At 30.9% G+C, this 27626-nt stretch overlaps 1 protein-coding gene across 1 annotated transcript; it reads right to left on the bottom strand.

Annotated features, from left to right (window-relative positions):
- Positions 1-3032: 3032 nt before the first annotated feature.
- LOC148271577 (uncharacterized) lies at positions 3033-10714 on the bottom strand (the record flags this gene model as incomplete). The annotated part of the gene is made up of 4 exons (XM_088241216.1): positions 3033-4503; positions 6802-6945; positions 9182-9341; positions 10434-10714. Coding segments are annotated over 4 exons (768 nt in total), but the record flags the coding sequence as incomplete, so codon positions are not given.
- Between the last annotated feature and the right edge of the window lie 16912 nt (positions 10715-27626).

Here is a 27626-nt window from a genome sequence, read left to right as displayed (position 1 = left end):
GGTAACACCGTGTTGGTGTAGGAGGAATATCAATTATGGGACACCTTGGATCTGTGGCGCCAGGGTAGCAATTAGGCCTGGATGTAGTTACAATTGACGTGATCTCTTCGCTTGAACAAGCTCCTTGGCACTGACCAGAACAAATCTATAATTATAAAATTAACACGTTTTAATCACTAAATAATATGTCGTTATTTTAATGAAACGCCACAAGTAAAAAGCAGACTTGCCTCAATATTGCAGGTTAAAAACACTTGCTCGCTTTCAGGGAATTTGAAAGCACTAATTTTGTTCCAAGCGATTACAGTTGCTCCTGATGACCCCGTGTTTCTAGTTGTTTGCCATGTTGATACGAGCTTCTTCTTTCTAAAAGAGAAATGCTGTGTAAATAATAATAAATTAATATTTATTTGCTTTCCGAGGTACCGACGCTGCTTTAGGAATAAATAAAATATTATTTTCAATCCATTAAATAATATTTTTAGAAATTTTGATCATTTTTCAGTATCATCATCATCATCATTCCCGTTCCACACCTTATGGTGCATAGGGCACTGCATTGGTGCATTTTTGTTACGTGAAGGAAAAATGATCAGTCTTACGCTACAGAAACCAGTCTAGGGACTATAAAAGTATTCTAGTGTAAAAACACTTTTTTAAATAATGCTATATGTTAACCATGTCGGGAATCGAACCCGAGACCTCTTGTATGGTAGGCAAACGCGTTGACCACTATACCATTAGGTCGATTTTTTAGTTTACTTATTATTTTTTATTTTTTATATAATGAATTTACTCTTTTGTAGATGTAGCCACACTCCATTGGCGTTTTTTTTTCACACCATCAAACCGCACACGCGTATGGAGTGCCGCGCAGTGTCCCACAGCCTGATTTCTTTCATCGAGTGAAAATAATATTTCGCGTTGGCGTGACGCGTCAGGCCAGTAACGCTCTAGTGCGGTTTGACCCCAAGTGCGCGTACTTTCAGTTCATTACATTTTTTTAAAATGAGAAAAGTAAAAAAAGATATGCGTGAAAAGAAAAGACTTTCAATGCATGTAATTATTAGCAGCTTCCTTTCAGCTGTTCATTTATGGATTAAAGATAAAGATAATATTCGTAAAATAATGTTGTATGTACAGTCCATTCAAATCTTTGATAACCCCTGCTTTATGCGAGCGTAAAATAAGTTTTCATATAAAGTTATAAATCATTTACCTTTTGCCTACTAACGTACACAAAATGTATTTTATGCAATCACCTTAACCTTATTTTTACAAACTTAAATCTAGTTTTTTTGTACTATGTTTTCATTAGTTCTTTTTAACATTTTATGCATTTTAAGGCAAGTTAAAAATAAGTTAATAATTTTATTTTCTACTCGCATACAATTGTATATGTATAGCAACATTTAGGATTTTTATTTTTCATTAGCATAGCCGTTGTTCGAGTGATGGCGGAATATGCTAAGACCACCATAAGTGCTGCAATTTTTTTTTTTAATGTTTATATTTATGATTATATTCATTTATTTATTTATTTATTTATTTATTTATTTATTTATTTATTTATTTATTCAGATATTTAGAACATTACAGAAAAAGACCCAATTCATTCTAAATACAATAATAAATCACAAATTACAGTAGATAATTATGTTATTAAAATAATATAACAAAATGTAAAAAGAAAAATTAAATGTTAGAAAGTGCTTTCCTAAGGGAAGGCCCACTGTCGTGAAATATGTCGACATCCGAGGCGATGCGATTAAGTAGCAAGATTGCCCTACTAACCGGCATAACCATTGGCAGGTTGGTTCTGCATCGCGGTAGGTAAAACAATCGATGCTGTCTTTGTCGAAGATAGTTATCAGGTACGAACAGACCTACATCCATCAGAATTTCTGAGTTATGTATGCGACCACCGATCACCTGGAAAAAGTGAACACCCAAATGAACGTCCCTCCTCCTCCATAATGACTGATAGCCTAGCATTCCCAGTAAAAAGTCAGTTGGGAAGAGCCAAGGATAATATCCACACTCTTTAAGGTACAGATAGCGCAGAAATTTTTTCTGCACTCTCTCCACCATCAAAGAGTATCGAGTCTCATGTGGCGACCAAATAATGGAACTAAACTCCAAACGACTTCTTACCAAGGAACTATACAATGTCCTCAAAATCTGAGTGTTAGAAAAGATCTTGGCATTTCTAAGAACAAAACCAAGCATTTTAAGGGAGTCATTACATAGATTAACTATATGAAGATTAAAAGATAACTGAGCATCAAACAACACCCCGAGATCTCTGGACGTTGAAACCCTTTCAAGTCTTACTCCGTCCATGAGATAACGATAGTATATTGTTTTGGATGCTCTTGTGTATGCCATTACAAAACATTTGGAAACATTGAAGAACAATTTGTTTTGTTTGCTCCATTGAATTATATTTTGAATGTCACACTGAAGTTTAATACAATCAGAAGAAGTCAGTATTTCACAAAAAATTTTTAGGTCGTCAGCAAATAAGAGAAAATTACAAAATTTTATGACTTTACCAATATCATTTATAAAGATTAAAAATAACAATGGTCCCAAATTAGATCCTTGAGGAACCCCTGAAGAGGTATTAAATGTTAATTCATGTTTATGTTTATATGGTAGAATTGGCTCTGCACTATGTAGCCATTTTACTGGAATAAAAAAAAAAATATTTTTTATACACGGTTTTTTAGGGCCAGACAGAAATTTCAGAGGCACATTCCTCATGATAAGCTTTAAAAAAAGTATTTTTAATTTTTATTTTTTTTTATGATCTCAAAATGGAGTAAATATTCAATTTCTCGGAATTTTCGCATCCCTTCCGCAAACCCCTACCCCTCCCTGACAAAAAAATCGATAAAAACGTATTTGACCAACGAAGCGATACGCACCAGATGCGGATAGGGGAAGCGGCTGGGTAAGAGAGGGGTAGGGGTTTGTGGAGGGACTGCTTGTCCGAGAAATTAAGGATTTGATACATTTTGAGATTACAATTTTTCGTTTTTTTTTTCAAAATGACTTTTACCATGAGGAATGTTCCTCTGAAGTTTCGCGGTCTGGCCCTGAACACCGTGTATATATAAAAGGCAATGTTAGTATGTGTGTCCTCTATAGACTGCATAACATCTGGACCGATTTACGTGCGGTTTTCAGCGGAATGTAGATCTTGTCATGACAATGCATATAGCTTAAAATCTTCAATTGATTAAGTAGAAAAAAAGTTAGAAGCGTAAATGTTTTTTATCCTTCACCAGGGCTGCGTTTGCCTAGAATGCATAAACAAAAAAAATTAAAGGACGTTATTTTTTTGTTCATAAAAAACGTTTGGTTTTTAAAGTTTACATACAACATTTGTTTTTTATGGATCCCAATCAGATTATTTCCTTAAATTCCTAATAATTTAAACCCATTAACTTATTTTTACTAGATTTTTGGAAATTCTAAAATAATATTAACTGACATTAAAAACATTATCGAAAATCGCATTTCTGAATAGAGTACACCCCTGTTGATAAGAAGAGCAGAGTTTGATATTTGCTAAAAGAGTTCTATATTTGAAACTAAGTTATTTTATGTTTTGGGATTAAAAAATAAAAAAGTACTTAGGTACATACTTAAATTCAATATTTGAATTTGAAATTTTTTTAGATTTGTAATTCAATTACAATTAAGTACCAAGGTTACCAATTTATCGATGAAAAGTTACACCATCTTTTTTTATGACAACGAAACGCCGATTTTCTCTATTTTATGCTAACTAAAAAAAAATTCTTCTAGTATCAGGTATTCTTCACACCTCGTCCACTCCTCAAAAATACATATAAAAAAAGGTTTTCTTACTAGGCATATGTATATGTATTAAAATAAACCAAATTTTATATTTTATCATGACCATATCTTTTTTTGTTTAACATTCTTGCAAAATCCCCCCGGGCGTTTGTGTAAATTAAATGAATAAATAGTTATTTAATGGTGATAATAAATAATATTTAACATGAAATCATCGAACGTCAATTTAAATCATGGAAAACTCAACAAGGAGTTTTCAACGCAAATCTCTCTTATTATTTGATTAAAAATTTTACCTTTTCCTGGAGAGCTTAATGCGCTCCTTCAAAATATAAAAAAAAACTCTCGGTGCAATATAGGAAATGTGTCTGTTAACAAAAGTTATGCTGCTTATTGCGTATTGCGTTATTTCAACTCTGGGAAAATCTCGTACGAGCATTTTGCTAAGATGTCTATTTACTATCAATAAATGTTAAACATAAATCATCTTGCTTACTTGGGGCATCCTTCTTTATCAGTGAGTTGAAGCTTGTTAGTCTTCTGGTCTTCGTAATCCTCGGCATCATATGCCCAGCAATCGCGTATCCTCAGGTCATACTGCATCTTTGGGTCTTTCAGATATACCAGAATGGACATCTCCTCTCCAATTTTGATTGTACCACTAAGTGGTGAAATCTGTTAAAGAAGATAGTAAAAAGTGTTTGATTAAAACATTCATCTCAAAATGTGGGTAAAAAGTATCTAATTTCGTTTAAAGATTCAGATAACGTTGGAATTGTTACCAAACAAACAAACAGTTTAGCTTGACACTGGCACAGTATAAAATTTGATGATATAGAGTTAAGAATAACTTTTTGGCGACTGTATCAATTTTTTTCTCAACTTTTTTCTAGTAAGGATAGTAATGCTAAAAAAATCCGCGCGTTCCGTGCTGTGTAGTCAATACACATTCAAAAATAAAGGATTTAAAATCTGAAAAATGGAACATTCATAGGCAATTGCTTCAATCAATTACATTTGAGATCAAAAGTGACAAAACATTTTGAATATAATCTAAAAACATTAATAAAAAAAAAAACAAATTTCTAACGCTCACAGCGTGAGAAAATGGACCACCTTTAGCGAAGGTCCGAGAGCATCTGAGTAGCAGGCTGGCCTGCGTTGCGCGTGAAATTGTCTCTCTCGCTCGCAATTATATTTATAATATCGAGAGTCGGACGTTTGAGACAATCGTATATTCGGTACTCTTTTACTTCATCGTCGCGACAATGCGACACATTGGTAAGTTTTTTATTGTATAGGTAGATTATTTATCTCCAATTTCCGATAAAATATTTTTTCAATGCCAATAAGTATTTATTACTTAATAGTAAATTATTTCAATCGATACATAAATGTAAAACGAAGGAATAGTATTTATTACATTTACAGAGATATAAAAGTTATTATAGGTATATGCAAAGTGCCACACATCACCGGGAAAGGAAAGTTAATATGCCTTGTTTCTATTGCTACTTGTTGTTCAAAAATTACTTTGACTAATATACAAACCTGTTTGTGTTCGATTGTGATATTATTATGTATCATGACCATAAATTTTTTTATGTAATGAAGGAGAAATTCAAAATATACAAATTCTTCAAAATATGACAATGAGGATTACACTAAAAAAATATATTTATTTTAATATAGAAAGAATGCACAAAGAAATTGGCTTGCTCACAGTAAAGCAACAAATTAAATATGATGTGGCAAATTTAATACATAAAATAATTGAGGGGATAAATAAAATTTAACCAACAATGTCATACATATGAAACAAGGGGTAAAAAAAGATAAGATTACCAATGAGGAAAAAAACAGAATCTCAAAACTCATTGTACAAGGGATTGAAGCTGTACAATGAGTTACCTGAAGAAATAAAGGAAATAGAAAAAAAAAATATTTAAAATTAATTTGAAAAAATATGTTATTGAGAAATTTTGATAAAAAAATTGTAATATTATTAAAAGTTTATATTTATTTATTTATTTATTCACACTCTTTATCAAAATACAATTCCATGTTCACTTTGCCCAGCTAACAAGGGTACATACCCCGTTCCAAGCTAGGCAATTACATTTTAATATATTATAATAGTTAACAAATTAATATAGAGCACAGACAAACAAAATATAAACTTATTTGGATACACATTTTGATTCATATACACACAGATATACACATATATACACATGTACATACACACACACGTACATACACCCATGCGCATACACATACATACATTCATAAAAACATAGACAATTTATTTATGCGAAACCTCATGGTTGTCATCTATAAATATTTTTAAAAAAAATTATTCCTTATTTTTTATATTTTATTTTTGACATCCAGTAAGGTTCTCCAATCCGTGGCATGCATCAACTTTTCTGACTCCCTACGACCAATGTCATGAAAGAGCGAGGTCAACACCTTACGTAACTTGACAACACTCCCGTCTTTCCACGATTCTGGCAAAAGGTTATGGACCTTTTTGCCTACGTAATAGTGTTGTCTCGATGCCAGAATAGTGTTGACCCCTTCACTTAGTATCAGATCCCTATTAGTTCTTAAGATGTTATGAACTAACTTAATAAAGCATAAATAAATAAATAACTAAATTAATCAATCTTTTATCCACTTTGCCTGCTGTAGTTGATTTGATGTAGAGGACTCATTATGTATGAACTAATAATATAATTTACAGTCATCGCAAATTTGGCTATGGCTTTTCACGTGGAAGGGGATATGTGGAAGAAAGTTGTACAGTTGTAAGAAAAGGTGTCGTCAAACAAATGAATTAGATTTTTCGGTTTGCCGATTTACCTTTAATAATATTTATGCAATGTTATAATACAGCATTAATATCTTCGGTATGGTTCTGTTGATTAAAATAAGGTGGAGAAACGAAACGAATCTAGACAAAGTACTTACACTGGGATAAACTCCTTTTTGTATATCCATCCAGCACTCTACACTTCCCAGCGCAGTTGGTACATTGACAACTTCCAACATGTCTACCACGAATGGTTTGAAGACCACCGTTTTGTCTGCATCGTCTCCGCGTGAACAGGATACCTGAAATTAAATCGAAAAACCCATTGTTGATTGAGAAGTTATGGAGAAGGGAAACCTAATTATTAAAAATACATTTATTTTGAAAAAAAATGATAACGTAATAAACATTCTATTACAAATACAAATACGTGAATTGTCAGCGCGTTTGCCTACCACGCAAGAGGTCTCAGGTTCAATTACCGACTTGGTTGACATGAAATATTTTTTTCAAAAGGTGTTTTTACACTAGAATATTGAAAGTCCCTAGACTGGCACCTGAAGCGTGAGACTGATCATCTAACCTTAATATGGCAAAAATGATTAAGATACGCTTCGATTTGTGTAATAATGCAGTGCCTTATGCACCATTAGGTGTGGAAAGGGAATGACGATGAAACTGCATTGGATCCCCAATAGCAGCGCATTTTAATAATGTTTGTTACATTAAAGGTAAGGTGTTCTTTTTTAAGCTTCAGGTGCCAGTTTTGGAACATTGAAATATTGCAGTGTAGAGCCGTTTTTCAAACCAATATTTCGCGTCCACCCTTCCAGGAATCAACCCTCGAAAACTGTAGGCGAAGGCGCTTACCACTTCACAACTAGGTGGACTTATCTCCATTGGATTTTTTTCCAGGATTTTCACCTAAGGGTAGTAGCCAAAGAGTCAAAAACGTTCGTCCAGGGTTCTGGTTCATTTTTAGACTCAGAACTGTATTATTTATTTACCCCGGCACAGAATAGCCTGTTGTGAAAAAATCATACCAAATGTTAGGTTTCCTCTTACGGAAGAGAGAGAATATATAGGATAGGGATATATAATTCAATCATGCGCGCACTCTTAGAACTCTTTACTTTACATTTGTTCGAAGTCAATTAGAATTCGCATCTCCCGCTTGGAGCCCTCAATACAAAAAATACATAAACTGAATTGAATCTATACAATCAAAAATTTTATCGTATTGCAATTTTAGACGGTTGACTCAGAATACAGGTACATATGAATCTATAAACTTACATAAACTCCAAACTCTCCAAACTCGAAGGAACATGGCTGATGCCATTTTTATGTATAAAACTTTGAATAACATGATAGATTGCCCTAAGATTCTGTCACTTATTAATTTTAGAGTCCCAGTAACGCAGACCAGAAACCAATCTCTTTTTAAAATTTCTAAATGTTCAACTAAATCTTTTCAAAATTCATTTGTAAATAGAACCTGCCATATGTGTAATCAGAAATTAAATTGTATTGATATTAATAACAAATCTTTAACTTCCTTTAAAAGTAAAATTTCCAAAAATAATTCAAGTTATGATGTTGCGCCTTGAATCCGCAGCCTATATTATGCAGGTTATGTGCAGTTCTGTATGTAGGCACATAATAAATGAACACTGTATGGTCAACTATAGTTGTATTATTTATTATAATGTGCAACTGTGTGACCAATATTCATTTACATTTCTAGTAATATTATAAGTTTTGTATGATTAGTTATTTTATGTTATGTATAATTTTTATGTGACAACATTAACAATAACAATATTATGTGGAAGCCTCTAATTGGACTTTATGATATGTATTTATGGTATAATTGATTCTTATAAATGTGTAAATGTCTGTTGGCTTTCCAATGAAATAAAAAAAAAAAATGGACAGGTGAAAAAAAAATTGTCGGTGAACGATATCCGGCAGCTAAATAGAAATTTGTACATTTACAAAAATGTCAGGTTCTGACAAATGAATGAATAAAAACGAGTAGATTAACAAAACCTGGTCTCTGAATAAAAGTTACTGAGAGAATTGAAGCTTTTAGGTGAACAAATACTAGCGGGTGAAAAAAACACATTGGAGAGCTAAAACTGAAAGTTTAATAAAATCGTTAATCTTATGGGATTTCTCAATATAAAATTATATATAATTTATTTATTTATTTTTAAAAAATACATGCGTATTATAGCACACCCACCCACTACAATGTACATACCAGTATTGTATACAAGTGCACATAAGAAAATTTAAAGCTACTAGAAAATAGTTATTTCATTTTAGACCGGACGGACCACCTGCACAAAATGGCTTGTTAGTACCTAATAAAAGACAACGCATCGTTCCAACTTTTTCATACAACTTTGGAACTTTCCGACTTCGCAATTTTAGGCTGTCTAACAGACCAATTATCATCCCCACAGGCATCATAAACGGTAAATTGATCTTCAAATGCAAAGTCTAAGGGAAAAATTGTGTGATTTAGTTTACCTTGCGCGCGGTGTCCCAAATCTCTTGCACAGTATCGTCAGCTTGGATGATGAGCACGTTGTCAATAGTTCCACAGGCTCTGCAAGATGGACGGGATCCGCAACCCTTGAGGGGTACGGAGAATGAGTAGCGGTTTTGACTGCCACCGTAAGAAACGTACCTTAAACGAAAAATATCAAATTGAGCATAAAATTCTAGATCCATCCTAATCACTATCCCAGTGATAGGTGATGTTATGATGTTTATTAGGGGAAACAAAAGCATAACAAAATATATGCAACATTATATTATGAAAGCATAAAATAAAAAAAATATATTGAAATATAAATAATAAAAAAAACACAATAATAATTCAAATAAAATCATTAAATACGTTTAAAAAAATGTTTTAAAAATTCAGTGAAACTGGGAAAAGAAAACATAAAATACAAAAAATAATTATGAGTATGTGTGTCGTGTCTCCGCTCGATTCACGATTTTCAGTATTTTTACCTGAGAGCAGCCACTGAGTCAGAATTAATAGTCCAGGATTCAGGTTTTATTTCACACACACAGACTGTATTTTCCATCCAACCGAACAGATAATTTTTCGTCAAAATGATATGGACTAGTAATTCTGAAAAAACTATCAAACTAAGCCCAAAAGCAAATTGTATCATTTCAGCAGCGCTACGAATTTTTTTAGTTTTGTAATTTTGACATTTCTCCGCGTGTGACGTCACGAGTTCTCACCGGTGAATTCTGCTGATTTATGAATTAACTCCCTGTAAACTGAAAATCTATCACAACATTCTTACCATTGGTTGATTCGAACGAACTAGGGACGTCGATCAAAGTAGTTTATTTTTATTGAAATCATTTTTAAAACATTTTTTAAACCAATTTCCCGTAGCGCTGAACTACCCGATTAAAAAAAGGTTGATCGGCTAAAAATATTTACGATGCAATGTTGATGGATGCAGAAGTCGAGGTAGACCGGGAATGACGTGGCATGACCAAATCCTACAAATACTTACGATGAACATTTCAAAAGTCGGAATAATTGGCGCTCGTGCATGAGAAGATGTTTGAATGTACAGGAAGCAAGGTATGTATGCAAAGATATAGTAAAATGGAGTTTTATCCTCTCTGTCTACCCCTATCAAAAACTTCTTTTAGATGAGGGCCGGTGTTAAATAAGCTCTTGACGTCCCCGCGACTTGAGTAGATCAATTGTGACGGGTTGAAATAATTGGTTAGGTAAATTGCTTACTTGCACTTGGGGTCACCAAAGTAGCCCTTACTGTAGACAACCCCCCCGAAGGGCTCTGCAAAGTCTATGGTAATATCCATCCCTCTATCCGTGCACTGCACGTCTATGCTCTCGATGTGCGTGTGGCCAATGCTGTTGGCTTGTCGAAGCTGCCTCGAGCCTCTCATGAAGCTGACTGTCTCCTCCAGTTCGTCTTCGATGGAGAACTGGGGCTCGGCCAACTGCAGAGCGCTGTTTACTTCTTGCGCCGACATGGCATTGCTCCATGCTGGTGCAAACAGCTGAAATAAAAGAAAATAACAAATGATTAAAGGATCAAAATAGGCATTGCAATTGTGGGGGTTAATACTGACACATAGAAAAGCATTGAATTTTTTAAAAAATACTCACGCTTAGAAAAAAAGGTAAATTTTACTATAAATAAATTAGTAGTTTTATATTGCTATGTAGTGTGGACCGGGAGCTATCTAGCGCGGTTAGGTTTTTCTAAGAAAACACATAGTTTTGAAAAATAAATTATCATTGCCAACATGAACATGATCACAATCAGAGGCGGTTCCTTAGTATGTACATAAGTGCAGTGCACTGCCAAGTAAAAATATGTGGAAATAAATTAGTAATTTTATTGATGGTAAAAATATTTTAAAGGTACAAAAAACCAGGGATTTGTTGCAATATTATACTCGTAAACATCATAACATTCAATACTAGCGCCAAAAGATCTAATGAGATCGACTCTAGCGGACGATTTTCACATCTTGTCTACGCATGCGCAATTGTCCCTGTGCATTTTCTGTTTTACACAATTTTTTACCGTAAATTTGTATGAAATATGTGATTTCTCCTAAGATCGTCACTTGAACGAGATAGACGACGCTTTATACCGGTGAATCGTGCGTTAGAGGGAGAAGATAATATACATACTCCGGGCATTGCCGACGCATGTGCAGATTTGAAGTTCGTTTACAATGTCACTTTGAACATGCGTAATGACATGATATTAGTCCGAATTTAGTTGATTTAGTATCCTATAACGTGCGTATAATGTTACGCGAATTTAGCGTTCCTGGTTCCGATGCGCGGGCTGTCAGCTGTCATACTATTGCCCGTTTATCACGTCAGACCTGTCATATTGTTATAATATTTTTGAACTTAATATACAAGTTGACAAAATGTAAAGAAATGCACTGCCCATGTTTTCAGTCAGGAGCCGCCAGTGATCACAATACCAGAGAAAATGGGAAAATCAGATTCTCATTTAGAAAAAAAGGTGAAGCCGCAAAATTCAGTTTTTGATAAGGCAGTAAAAAAAATATGAAGAAAAAAAACTATTGAAATTCAAACTGAAGGAATTTTAGAGACTAGAAGAAATGAGTATTTGGCCAAACATTTTTATCGATTGTTGCGTGGTATTATCGAGAATCCTGAGATTATGATGAGCATTGGCTTGTATGTCACCTATGACAGTGTCAGCATAGATTGTTTCATATTCATAGGAATATAGGGACAAACCTGTCAATGGTTATGTCTGTTGGGAGGGATACCGCTATGTTAAACAACATCGCTCTGGATGTTGATCTGTTCCATGTATCCGAAGGGGTTTTTTTGGAGCAGGATTCTCCTACTATTTTGACAAGAGTCTCAATATTTATTTGTTTAATATGTACGTCTTGAATTTTAGTTTGTTATGTACAAGTTATTTTTAAATAAATGAATTGAATTGAACTATTTTATTGCTATCACGCATTATTATATTAATGTTCAAAACACGTTTAAATTTAATTTTTAAAAAGCGTTATTTCGAAACCATGTAAAATGAGTTTCCATTTGAAATAAACTGGTACGCCTGTATACAGGCAATTTGCAAACCTCCCATGTAAAGAAATATGCATGGCAAAAATACTTCTCGTTTTTTAAATATAGTTTATTCGCCTCAGATCTTTTTCTAATATCCTCATTTTTTTCTAACGGCATCTGAACATCCTAACATAAAAAAATGTTTATTCAACAATCTTCATCATAATTCCGCTAATCGTACTAGTGATACATATGCCACTGGTTTATTTATCGTATGAAAGTAAAGTCACCAGTCTTACTCTTCAGGTGCTAGTCTAGGGACTATGTAACAATGCAGTATTAAAACACCGTTTAAAATTAACATTTCATGTTAACCATGTTAGGAATCGAACCTAAAATCTTTTGCATGGCAGGCAAACGCGCTGACCATTAGAACACGGGGCGGAAAACACTTACCATTAATTTTACACGTAAAATATTTTTAAATTATGACTTTTTTTACACCACTGAACTTTTACAGTATTGGTTATCCCAAAATCAGAAGCTTGATTAATGAGTTTTTGTGATCTATTTATTTATAAAAAAAGTCAAATATATCTGGTTTTAATACATTTTTCATCTGCCCGTATACAAACAATTCAGTGTTTAATTCAATATGTTTATTTATAAACTAATCTGTTTATTTATGTACTGTATTTAGTAGGTAATATTATAATAAATTAATGTCTTCTTTTGCCCAAAAGAGAAAAAAAACGGTGCGGTTAAATTGAAGTTTTAATAGACTTTGATGTCACGCGTGAAATTTATTCATATTAAAATAACCTTATACGTGAAAGAGGGACAAAATAAAATAAACTTTATACAATTTATTACCATGTTACAAAAGAGATGAAAAACATTATAGAGAAAAGAATATGGATGTCTAAGCATTATCAGAGCTTACGACCTTTCATTGGCTAATTAAACTGCATACTAAATTACTGAAAAAGCTGTTGAACTATTTTAACTATCTGAGCGACCTTGAATAATTGGTGACATTAAAAACAACTACGGCACAACATCATTAAACTTACAAAGAAATATTTTTCTTCAATGAAATAAACAAGGGACATAAAAATTGCAGTCAGGAATATCACATATTTAAGAAAGAAGTGATTTTTTTTTTGTAACACTGATTAAAAGCATCGCATTTTTTTGTGATTTATATTTTATTTTGAAAATATTATTATATAGACTGATGGTGGTCGACATTTTGACTATATAGACTGAGGTGCATTGACAGTGACAGGGCAATTGAAAGCGTTAAATGTAGATTCTAAATAGCCCGATTTTTTTATAAACAAAGAATCTTTACAAACACTCTAGAGAGTTATGGTTAACCATATATGGTTATTCGTTTATTATATAGGATCTGGTTAAATGAACGCTCTTCAACGCTCTTTATTAATCATGTAACTGAACTCTTTAAACTAGAATCCTTAAAATGTATTCATAAATTAGCCACTGATGTAATTGTAGACGAAGAATTAAGACTTGAAAAAAAATGTAGTAAACATGAACACAATACGAGAATATTAGAAAAATATCTATAAAAATATTTTAAAACAAGAAAAGGACAATCGAGACTAATAAACCAAGAATTGAAATTATACAATAAACTACCAGACAAAACTAAACAAAAGAATGAGACAACCTTCACAAAAGATGTTAAAAATATTATTTTTAACAGTAGAATGTGAATTTTAAAAGTTAAAATATTTTGTGAAATGTATGTAACCCGTAAGGGTTTATTAAAGAAAAAAAATAATAAAAAAAAACTTGTAAAAATTCATCATTATTGAATACATTTGCGAAATTGGTCATCACAAAATCAGTGACTAGATTATGCATCTCTGTGCAGTGTTTATTTATAAAAAATCACGAATTAGAAAACAAAATGTTATTTTGTAATTTGTGTTACTTAAGTCAAATGATAATCTGTAAATTAGTGTCAAGTAGTCGTATGAAAAGCATTATTTTTGTTTTTATTGTGTAATAATATTTAAATAAATAATCAGTTCCTAATTAATTTATGAATCAGCACACGAAGAAAATAGTAAATGTATTTAATTCTAGTGTAGTATAGAGGCCATACCTTAGGTTATATTTTAGTTTCAGAAAACATATTGTCGCCTAAATTTGAATGCAATGTTAGTCATTCAATTAAAACTTTACAGGAGCGAAAACAAACCCAATAAATCAGAATTTGGTATGAAACTTAAGGAAATCGTTGCTCACATTAATCTTAATGTACCTCACCGTGATTTGCGTACCATTGCTGTATTTGCTGTGGAAAATTTTAGAACCAAAGTCGGATTCTTTTCCCTTCTACCAAATATACCTTAAACAGTTAACGAAACCTCACTATACAGTGCACACTTGCCATGTCCGCCTAGATCATGTCATGACCATACCTATTTAAATAAATTCTATGAATGTTAAGGTTAAGTTAATTCAATGTATTATATATCATTAATACCAATATTAAGACTTTTATTAGCCTGTTGATTGTCTTTATATAAAAAAAAGGAATTTTTTCCAACAAAATATTTTGTTTTTAAGGTATACATAATTTTCAAATGTTCTATCCCAAGAGATGTAAAATACTGTACTAACTAGTGACCGCCCATTTATTAACGCTGTTTTCTTAGGAATGCACATCTTTTTTGAGTATCATATGTCGTGTGTGTTTTATTTTTTTTGTAAACAATTTCTTACAGATAGATATTATTTTACACGGAGATTTTTTTAAAATCATAATTTCAAATACAAGCAAAAAATGACGCATGTTTTCAAATGAAGGCGGCGATATGTAATAAAGTTAAAACGATAAGTCGAAATATTATTAATGCAAAGGAAAACTGCTTTAATTTATGTTTTGACCTCGAAGAAAGTAAAACAAATTAAGGTTAGTTACAATTTCAATTTATTTCGCACACGAAGGATACGCTTTACCACGAAACGCAAAATGGAGACGCCAGCAAATTGTAAACGGAAATGCTGTTGGAGGCGGAGAAGGGCGAGTGTGAAAAAATTCCAATAAAAGAAACACTTTTTAGTATTTCTTCAACTCAAATAGCGACGTGTATTTTTGTGAATGGCTCTTTGATAATGTTTTTTACCTTCACAACAATAATGTCAAAGGTTAGCCGTTAGATAATTTGAGTAAGCAAGGGCATCTTCTCATAGAATCAGTCATAAAATACATAGAAACCGGCCACTAGAAAACATAAGAATATCCACAACTTCAAATAACGCAATTGTGTATATATTTTTGAAAGATCCGCATATAAATAATTTATAGGTCAAGTAAGAACTAAATAATCTTCTATTTAAGGTTAAGAAACAAGGAAGAAATCATAAATTATATTATAATTATGAATGACTTTTAAAGACTAAAAATATCGATAACATTTTATTTATGTGTTTGAATTACGTCTAATGTTGCCGAAAATCTACTTTATTTTACCATAAAATCGGCTAATCTCCCGAATGGTGTGTTGTTTTCTTTTATAATGTTAAGTTTTGTACAAGCAACCTTTGCAATAAAAATAAAATTAAACAAATACAAAATTTCCGCAAATAAAGCAGTTTGGCGAGAATTAAGAACAACAAAGTACAAACTTAAAATGTTTTATTTTTGTTCTAAAACAAATTCCTATTGAAACATGCAGTACCTACATTAGTTAAGTAATCTTTCAAAATAATGATAGTAATCCAAATTGATGACATAAAATTAATATTAAACACTACACTTGAAATGGATTAACGGGATTACACAAATAAATTAACACAGTTTTTGCTACAATTCATGTAAATGCGATATGGTCATGTATAAAAATACCACATAGCCTTTCATACAAATTGCCAAATTAACAGTAAAAAGGGCAATGAAAAGAGTGGAGTTAAATTAAATTAAATTAAAAATGTGATTTGAAAAAATTGAAATTTCAAAGGGCACTTGATATTATTAATTTTACAAAAAATGTATGTGGAAAGAGTGTACTATTAAACTATTTTTTTTTATGCTTTTAATGTGTTCTGTTTTCGGTCTTCAATTGAGTTTGTGATTGTTTATTAAGGAAAAAAATATTTAATGGTAGTTTCATCATAATACTTAAAATATGTAGTAAATAAAGAAATTGAATTTTTGTTAATTGACCATGATTATTATTATTAAAAACATCCTTTTACAGATTTGATCTGTCGGAATTCACTGACATTGTGATTATACTAGTAGATATAATACATGTTAAGGAAATTTAAAATGTTGTGATAAAAACATACGAGAATTTACGTAATATATATGTAGCTGATTTTTGCATACCCACTTATTCAATGCATACCCACTTTATGCCCATTTTTAGTTGCATATTAATAAGAAACGAAATTAAAATCCAATAACAGATGCGTGTTTGTCCAAACAACCTTAGGATACAAATCCACCGGTTTTGCTAGTGAAAAATACTAGTGAAATATTAAATAATAAAGAAATACATACGTATAATGTAAAAAAAAACAAATCAAGTGGTTTCAAGATTTCCATAAGACATGAATCAAATGTTATTCGTTAATTTGTGATTTAACCGTTTATCATTTACAAGATTATAATATTTAACACTTTGGAGAAATACGAATTATATTTCTGCTCATGATGAGCTAAAAATTTTCTGTCAATTTCAAGTAATCAATTTGGTTCAATGAAAATTTTGTATCAGTATTGAAGTGACAACGTCAACTTTATTTTAATCAGGTGCTCAGGGCCAGAGACAGTACAACACATAGAAAAAAAAACTACGAAAATGTATCAAAATCTACGTCAAGAAATAAATTACGAAAAATTTAAGGATAAATTAAAGAAAAGCTTCTTGACATAACTCTTGACATCTTGACATTAACATTAACTGTATTTAAAAAAAAGAGATGTATGTTTAATATGTGCCCGTGTTTCCAAAATTTTGTGTTTTTATTTAATATATATTTTTTTTTTAGTGTTATATTTTCTCAATTTTTAAAATTGTTTAATTTTTCATTTATTTTATTATTTTGTTTTGCATTTTATGTTTTATTTTTATGTTATTTTGTAAACTTGCCAAACACAAGGGCTAGACTCTTTTTTGGCAAGTTCAACCTTAAGTGTTTCATTTTTCTACTGAATGTATTGTTTATTTATGCTAAAATAAAGGTTTTGAAAAAAAAAAAAAAAATTAAATTCGTACAGGGGTAAAATTGGAATCTATTAATTTTGAGTGCGAGCCATCATGACATACTCGTAATATTAAGTCGAATGCGCCTCAATAAAAAATACACAAAACGCGCTATAGGCCAGTGGCATTATTTAAATAAAGTTTACAATAAATTTAATTATTGTAGCGTTTTCATAAAAATTGTAAAAAAGGCTCGCATGGAAAAGTTAAGATGAAACATCTAATATGCCCATTTTGACGAAAACGCAACTATAATTTATCTGTAAAGTTTATTTAACTTGACTTGTTATGATGCAACTGGTTCTTTGCGTTTCAGAAATAAATACTCTTAAGAGCATATCTGGTAAGAGTCTTCAAGAGAGAGTAGGGAAGTCAAAGACACGAGAAATATGCAATATTAAAGATTTCGATAGGTGGGAGAGGCAAAGGAGAAGACATTGGTTCATATGATCGAATTCAATTCAAAAGATTAAAAATTGCTCTCTTGAACAAGATTTTTATATGACGTTTGATAATTCCCAGACTACCAAGATATTACAAAGCCAGCTCTATAGACATATCGATACGTGCTACCAGAAATATAAGAAAAATATGGGAAATTAGATGTGTCAGAATTAATAAGTCCTTCAAAATGGACTAATTTCCCTTTCGTATTTAGGTCTTTTAAGAATAAAAGTGGCTACCTCAGAACGATAAAAAATTCAAAAAAATCACAATTAAAGCAGAAATTGCTCGGTGAAACAAAATTGCTGTCACTTTTAATGCGTAGACAAGTGTACTGTGCGGAACTTGAGCCCTCGGTACATACCGATGTACCTAGCTAAAAACTAGAAGATAAAGGGTCGGTAGTGTACTTTCGTGATCGCTCGGGAGAATTTATTTTCTAATATGATGTAATAATGAAGGTGTGTCACTTTAGGACGCAGACATGTGTACCATCGCGTAAGCGTCCCCTTTGTACATATCGATGTGCCTACCCAAAACTTGAAGGTATGTTGGTAGTGTATCTTCGTAATCGCTCGGGAGAATCTATTTTCAACTATACCGCCATGGTGAAGGGATGACGTCCTTAACTTCCGATTGTAATTGCCGCCCAGTAGTTTGAACTGTGGGAATTGACAAAGAAAGCGATTTTCTGACTCGTTCTACGCTGTCTCGCATAAAAAGAGTATTTTTATAAAATATAATCGTTTTTATTTCAAATTCAAAAATAATTATGTTTTTTCAATGTAGCATGTAAAAGTAATTACAAATTTTAATTGAGGAAAAAATATTTGTAATTACGGCTTATAATTATTGTTGTGATGTATTGCAAAACGTTTTGACACAAATTTTCTCCAAATATTAGATAAATGACACTTACATAATAAGTGAGTTTCCAGTCTCCATCTTTAGCAATAATAATCATAATAACTATTGGAGTTTCCTTAGTTTTGAAATAAGTGTTGTGAGATGATCGTGCAACGAATTAGTTATACATACATATTATTTGCCCAAAAGCCTAAAATATTTCCAAATTATTGCATAACGATTAGGTACTTCTGGGCGCTAAAGACACGACCACCTGTTGCGGTGATATTGACTTTAACATCGACTACCTCTGGCCTCAAATTTTGAAGTCATTTATATGGTGATTTCAAAAAGGTGCAAGAAAATTTATGACGAAAAGAAACACCGGAAAAGGTTTTAACGCAAACATTTAAAGAAACTTGTGTTTTTTTTTAGAGAAAAATAAATATTTGCGTTCTTACGATTCACCCAAATATTCAATTTTGATGACCATTTTCAACGAGTTGTAAATAACTCACTATTAGAAAATGGGAATAAAGTTAACCTTTCCTTTACTGTCCTAAAAACATCAGCGCGTTACGGTGCTGTGTAGTCACTACACATTAAAAAAATAAAAGATTTAAAAAGGGAAAAATGAAATATTTATAGGGAATGGCTTTAATTAACAATAATTGAATTCAAAGATGATAATATTTCAAATCTAACTGCTGAAAACATGAAAAAACCATTGGGTATCGCTAACGACTCGGGCGAAACGTTCACCCACGCCAACTTCCCGAGAGCTACTTAGTAGCTAGTACTGGAATACGTGACTGGACATGTAGTGGATGTGTAACGCCAGGTATACTGTGAGTATACTTTTGATGATATTTGTAATTTATCCCCGATTTCCGATAAAATGCTGTTTTTGTGCCTAATAAGTACTTATTATTTAACATCAAATTATTTCAGTCGATACGTAAATGTGTAATGGAGGATTACTGAAAATTTAAACCCAATATTTATTATATTTATAAAGATATTATAGTTATTAGACGCAATGTGTACTAGCTACACATCACCGGGGAGGGAGGGTTAAGATATAGTAGGATTCGAAACACGGACCTTTGATCCATAAGTCCGAGACACTAGCCACGGGACCACAACCCGATTTATAATTTGTAAATATCTCGTCGACCTCGTGGTGTAATGGTCAGCGCGTTTGCCTACCACTCAAGAGGTCTCGGATTCGAATCCCGACATGGTTGATATGAAATATTTATTAAAAAGGGTGTTTTCGCACTAGAATATTTCATAGACCCTGGACTGGTACCTGATAGACTGATCATCTTACATTCATATAACAAATATGATTAAGATACGCTAAGATTGGTGTATCAATGCAGTGCTCTATGCACTATTAGGTGCGGAAAGGGAATAATTAATGAAAATTAATGATACATTAAAATTAAATAGAATCACTTTGTTTTTATGTACCACTTATATTTTTTTATAATTTGACAACCAACTAGTTTCGGCAATACTATGCCTTCTTCCCGTAGCCACGCCCACCCTACCTTCAATGTGAAAAAAATTATGTATGTTATGTTAGTTTGTAATTAACCCTGAAGAAGGCATAGTATTGCCGAAACTAGTTGGTTGTTAAATTATAAAAAATATAAGTGGTACATAAAAACAAAGTGATTTTATTTTATTTTAATGTATTAAATAATAATGTTCCACAAAGTAAGTGCTTCCAACATCAGAAAATTAATGAAATAACCATTATTAGAAAACAGGAATCAAGTTGTGGTAGAGTGGGATTCGAACCACGGATCTTTGAGCCGTGAGTTCGAGACACTAGCCACGGGACCACAGCCCGATTCAATCTTTTTTTCTTCTTTCAATCGTTTTTATCTTATAACATTTATAATATCGCATACTCGAGACACGATCTTTTTTGGTGTATGTAGTCTTTCTAGATTTAAAACACTAAGGTAGACTGGATTTTGTCTTGACGTAGTAATTAGTATTTATTGTTTTGTTCTAGTTTTTTTTTTTTTTGTTGTATTTTATTACAATTGCACCTCTTTGTATTATAAGGAAATGTGTTTGCCATTGTTGAATGAACTTAATAAGTTTGTAAATAAATAAATAAATGTGATTGAAGAAAACATTTTTTTACAGGACAGTATTATTTCATACACTTTTATTAATTAAAAAATATTTTAAAAAACGCTATATTTCCCTATTGTGAAATAATGTTAATAAGCTTACATATTTCAATGATTTATTTACAATAAATTGTAACCTAGGAGATAAAACCTGAGCTTCTTTGTCGATTTATTTCATACTGGTCAGCGTCAGCAAATATGATAGTTATAAGAAATTAATTAATAAATCTCCAAATGATGGAAATCAAAACGAATTATGCACTATAAAATTACATAATTTCATACGACAAAAAAATCAACCGATTTTTACTGATTTTTGTCTGTCAACCTACCAATATTGAAAATCCATGAGAGTAAAAGTAGATGTGTGTTATGTGTATTAGTGTAGGAGTAAGTGTTCAGGTGTGTGTAAGTGTGAGCATCGTCAAATAGTAAGTGGGATCGTATCGTAGATAGAAATAATGACTCTTAATTTATTTTTAAATAAATTAAGGGGCATGTAAAATATATCAATAGATGAAAAAAAAGAATTATAGTTAGAGCATGAACGATAGAGAAAAGAGTTGTGTGCATAGTTAGAGCTACAGACTGGCAGATGGAATAAATACTTATTTCTTGTCACGCGAAAGGGGACATTCAGATTAATTTTGGAGAGTAGGTTAAAAGAGTCTACTTTATTATTTAATAATTTATGTAAATAGCATAATTCAGATACAATGCGTCTATTTAAAAATAAAAAAAACAATTTGTTTGGCAGATTGGCTGTAAGTACAAATTGTTTTATTGTTTTTATAATCTAGGTATTTAAAAAAAATTCATTGAACATTTTCAATCCTTTCTATGTTTTTTATGTTTTGCTATATATAGCCAAAAAAAGCGAAATTTTCAAATTTCGGGGCATAACTACTGCTCCTAGCCCGATTGTATTTTTGAAATACCTGTTTTTAATAAAGATTGAATCAAATTTAAATTAGGAGAACGAAGGTTAGAAGTCAACGCAAATTGTGGCTACAATAACATATGTTTAATTTAATAAAAATATTTCCAGTCCACTTAGGATTATTTTAAATAGATAATATAACGATTTAATCGATTACTTTATCTCTGGTATTGTAGAAGCAGGTCTTGCAAAATATGCGCGAAACGATATAATGTGCCTAAGTAATTACAGCCATTTTGTTTCTGATGAAATGGTGAGGTATATATTAATATTGAGGATGTCTTCAGCAAATAACCAGACTTTTGTGAATGGTGTTTATTAGCTTGACATGCGAAGTAATACGTAATTCTTGAATATTATGTATGTGAATGGAGGTACGATAGTTTACCAATTAAAATATTTCGATACATTATTAGTTTGACGATTCGTTGACTAGACATTTAATAACGGGTAAAAGTTGGTGTAAATTATATGAATGGAGACATAGATATTCTTAACAAGGAGGGCACTGACATATAATAAATAGACGAGTTATTTCCTCACTAGTTGCATTTGCGTTTTTTATGTGTCCGAGTGGGTAAAGATAACAGTTCTGTGTATGAAATTGAACCAGAATTCCGGACGTGTGTTTTCGACTCGATGGCTACTCTCAGGTGAGAATCCTGAAAAAGGGAATCGAGTGAAGATACGAGTAAGTCTGCCTCGTAGTCTAGTGATTGGTGTGATGGCCTACCGTGCGCGAAGTCCCGGGTTCGATTGATTCGATTCTTGGCAGATTGATTTTAAGAGTGGATCTACAATGCAATGTTTAAAAAACTAAATTACATATTATATGAAAGATTTAATTATTGCTAAACTTTTGTAATATTAAATAGCTCATTTGTATTTTTATTTTTATTATTTATACATATTATCATACAATATAAAAAAAATTGTATACTTGATAATATGTTGAATTGTTGTATTTTAAAAGTACAAATCTTTTTTTATTATTTAAAATTATTTTTGTATGGTATTTTCCTTTCTTTTATTACTTAGATTGATGTAAATTTTGATAACTTTTAGTATATTTTTTTTTATGTTTCTTTAAATACCGTTTTTTCTTGTAATTACATTGGGCATGCTTTAGATTTTATTTTTCAATTCGTCATCATCATCATTCCCTTTTCGCACCAAATAGCGCATAGGGCACTGTATTGGTACACCAATCGCAGTGTATCTTGTTCGTTTTTTTTGTTACGTGAAGATAAGATATTCAGTCGATTCAGGTTCCAGTCAAAAACATATTTTTTAACACATATTTCATATGAACCATGTTGGGAATCGACTCCGAGACCTCTTGCATGGTAGGCAAACACGCTGACCATTACACTATGAGGAGGAATTAAAATTGACGTTTAGTATTTTTTTCCCCTTAAATTATTGTACTTATATAGAAATAGTAAATATATTTAATTAATCATCTTAGCATGTAATAAACCATAGTATGGAATTTCCACTGGTCCATTAGAATTAAGGTTATTTTTTTGCACTTTCAAATTATGACAATTGTACTGTTTGTTTCCTAAATAACCAATATTGAATCTACTTTCTTAAGTAAACCTTTTCTTTTATTTCTTTCTTATTTTATTTACATTTTTTAGATCTTAATTTTAATAGGTACTTTTAATTTTCTTATTATTATTTTTTCTGTAGATATGAATTGAAATTTTCGATTTACTTTGCTTTATTTTTTATCTTGTTTTGATTACATTTATGAGCACACACTGTTTATTTATGTGTTTAATTTTTTTCTCATATTTAAAATAGATTCAAGTAAATTGCTATTCTATAATTTAAATTGTATTATTTTACTCTATTTTCTAACTTGAAAATAAATATATTCCTTTAAACTATTTTTTAGGTTAATTATTTAAACGTAAACAGTATTATGTCTGTACTCTTTAATTTGATTATTAATTAAAACTAATGTCTGAGCACCCGATGACAAACTATTATTGAATAGATTATTGGGACAAAATATATTTTACACTTTGTTTTCTGTATAATGTATTAATATTGTAATAATGTGTATATTTTATTGAATAAAGACTCTATGATTGATTGTAAAACTGCTCCACAAGTGTATAGCTTATGTTAAGTTTTTTTATAGTTTCATTGTGCGTTTTGTAATATAAATAATGTTAATGTACATAGATGTATCAAGTTTCTTTATATATAGTCTGAATATTTTGTTAGTTATCTCTGTTTATTAAGTAAGTCTTCTTTGTTTATTCTCAAATGTAAAAACATTTAAAAAAAGTATATTGTTAAGTGTCCTCGGCACGGGTAACCCCAGTGAGTTCACATTATTTTTTATTATTGTTTATAGTCTGTAAGAGTAAAATATGAATAAATAAATAAAATAAAATGAAAGAAAATATTTTAGTTCCCGTCACCGATTTTTCTTACAATATGGGTCATGAAAATAATGATTAATTGTGTCATATGCAATTTTGTGTACACAATAAGTAATAATAACACTAAAATAATCATCCATGGGGTTATAAAGGCCTAAACCACAGATATTACCACAACGAGGCTATGGTTATTTCCATACAATATCATGTTGTAATTTTGAGTGCTTAGCAAATGAATCAAATAAGCAGATGGTCTGTTCAGAAATGTATTTCTTACTTGAATTCATCTTATTAACCTCTAAGTTATTTATTACCTTTGGTATTTATAGCTAATTGAAGTTCTTGTACGTAACTAGTATACAATGGCGTAAAAGTGTAAATTAATAATTTTAATACATGCACCTCAATTTACACGGTTTCAAAATAACACAGTCCATAAATGAAATTGAAAAAAAAACGTTAATTTGGCAATGCGCAATAGAAATATTATTATACTATTCGTTATTGGAATGCCTTACGTCGCTGTCGTATGATGGTTATAGTGAATAATCATCAATGAATATTTGTAAATATAAGTATTATACCATTCACCGACTTTTAATGTCAACCGGTTTTGAGACGTACCCGTCTCTTCGTCAGGACACTCACTACACAGACATGCAAATACTAAAATACACTTTCAACTTTAGCGTCACCGCAGTATATATAGTATTTACGAAAAAAATCTTAAATAACACGCAGAGTTAAAGGGAATGCAAACATCATCATGTCCGAACATACTTAAATTATGTCAATAATATTCAGCGATATGCTGCGCGTGGAGGGAATTAGGAAGTGTATTTTAGTATTTGCATGATGGTGTAGTGAGTGTCCTGACGAAGAGACAAGTACGTCTTGAACCTGGTAGACATAAAAAGTCGGTAAGTGGTTAAATACTAATATTTACTAACATGATTTATTATCAGTTTAAGAGGCATTTTTTACAAAAAAATAACCTTAAATAATTTCTAAAAATAAAATGTTTTTGATGAATAATATTAAGTGAAATATAGCAGAATTTATGGGGAAGGGGTTATAAATGGGAGAGGCTAAGTGGTTGAACGTAACACGATTGATTAATTTTTAAATAAAAAATGGGCTATATTGAAAAGGTATTCGATTAATTATTACAAGAATATTTAGTTTTTGTAATGTGAAACACCTCCATGTTTAATTTAAGTCTTTTATTATTATTTGTTACTATGTAAGTAAACAGGTTTTGGTTATAATATATATATACATGTTATTTAATGGTTCATTTATTTTATTAATAATGCACACGGCACGCAGTGCGTTTTACATTACAGAAATACATATTTTATCGAATATAAACAATTCAATACAATGTGAAAAAAAAAGTTACATAAATACAGCAGTATAAAGAACATGCTAAGATATTATATGTTATAAAAATTTTAAAAATAATAAAACATTTATAAAATAGTAGATATGTGTAGAACTTTTAAAAAAACATGTACCTTTTGTGAATTTTTTTTTTTTTTGAAATTTAAGCAGTAACTTAGAATTTAGAAGTAAATATTACAAATCTTCACCTATTTGTGATCAAATTAAATACGTGCTCTCTTGTGGCCTTTTAAAATGAAGTTTTGAAGTATAGTATTATCGCACTCTTTGATTATTTCGTCGATCCAATCCGCTACAACTTTTTTATTTGAACTTACTTATTCAATAATTATTTATTTGATTAAAAATATTTGATATCAAATGTCCGTTGATCGCGTCAGAAAAATTATAATAATTACGTTGAAAAACCTGTTATTTGATTACTAATATCCTCATTTTCTAAATTAACAATTTTTTCCTTAAATTAACACGAATCAAAATATAAATTGAACAATATGAACAATTCACGGACAGTGTAAACTTGTGATGCTGTATTTAATAGACTCCGGAACTCAGCAATAGTTATTACCACGTATCGGATATATTTAGTGTAGGATATTGTTCTTATGGATCCAACCTATTGAAAGTTTTCAAATATGGTGAATGGTAATTAAACCTTTGGTATAACTGTTATATAAAACAGTACTTTATGATTTTCCTACTATATTTACACTTTAACAATTTTATTATTTTATTTGATTTTTACATTTATTTTTTAATGTTTTGAACTTCTACTGAATGTGGTAGATAATTTTTAGGTTTAATTTTTGTTTCTAAATCTTAGTAATGTATTTTTTTTTAAATAACGAAGTCGAATATGAAGAGACCGTCTCTCTTAATACACATCCACAATTCCAATTTTTTCTCTAACTGATATAGTGTCCATGCGGCTCGACTGTGGAATCATCTCCCATCCACTATCAAAGATGTTACTACTGTATCTCTGTTTAAATCACGCATGAAGAAATATATCCTTCCTCTTCCTTAATCTCTCCTCCTTTCCCCTTTCCTATTTTTTCCCTTTTCTCATTAAGAAATAGTACTGATTTAAGGTAATTTATAAACAAATACAGTGATTTATATTTTCTATATCTTTAGCTTTTTAATCTTTATTTTCTACTGAATATGTTCTGTAACTTAAATTATAAAAACTACATTATTCATTTATTAGTTGGTTGGAAAAAATTGCCATTTAGCAATAAGCCCGCCGATGTGCAAATAAGATTATTAATTAAAAAAATAAATTATTACATTATGTACAAAAATTTCAATAAATAAATAAAATAAATAACTTATGTACAAGAAACTGAGCAAAAACAACATAAAACTATTTTGCAAAGACAAACAAGGACAATAAAATAATGCTATACAATACATTCAAGAAAACTAATAACATATAAGACTTCGAACTAACTCATGCCAATCCATTTTCATCCCACACTGTGTTAATAGTGAAGAGATCTACGAAAAGCTGGAAAATCTGTCCCAAAGAATTCGAAGTCGTTTGACTATTAACTAATCTACACATTCTGGACAATGATGGATAAAAACAAATGTTGCTCTAAGCTCTAAGAAGATGTTAAAAATAGCAGATTTTTAATTTTGGTGACACGGTTGGGAACATGAAAAAAATTCATTGCAACAGATATGGGATATTACTTACAGTATTAAGTAGTTGGAAAATGCATAAAATTTATCTCATTATTTGTCCAATGAAGACAGATGGAGAGATTGCATTTTTTAAAATAGAAATAATTATCCATAACACGACGCTCGTGTATGAATCTATTTCTATTTTATACGCAGCACTATCTTCTTTATCCGTCCGGACTCAGACAAATTTGACTATGTAATATTACGTAAATTTGATTCAATTAACAATTAGTGAGTGATATATTTCCGACGAGCAACTTTCAATTTTATCC

This window comes from Micrasema longulum, unplaced genomic scaffold (assembly GCF_059751315.1).
Source record: "Micrasema longulum isolate JH-2025_06_02 unplaced genomic scaffold, ASM5975131v1 h1tg002782l, whole genome shotgun sequence".
Lineage (NCBI taxonomy): Eukaryota > Metazoa > Arthropoda > Insecta > Trichoptera > Brachycentridae > Micrasema > Micrasema longulum.
Note: the sequence above shows the minus strand (reverse complement) of the source record. Positions and strands in the feature narration are given on the sequence as shown.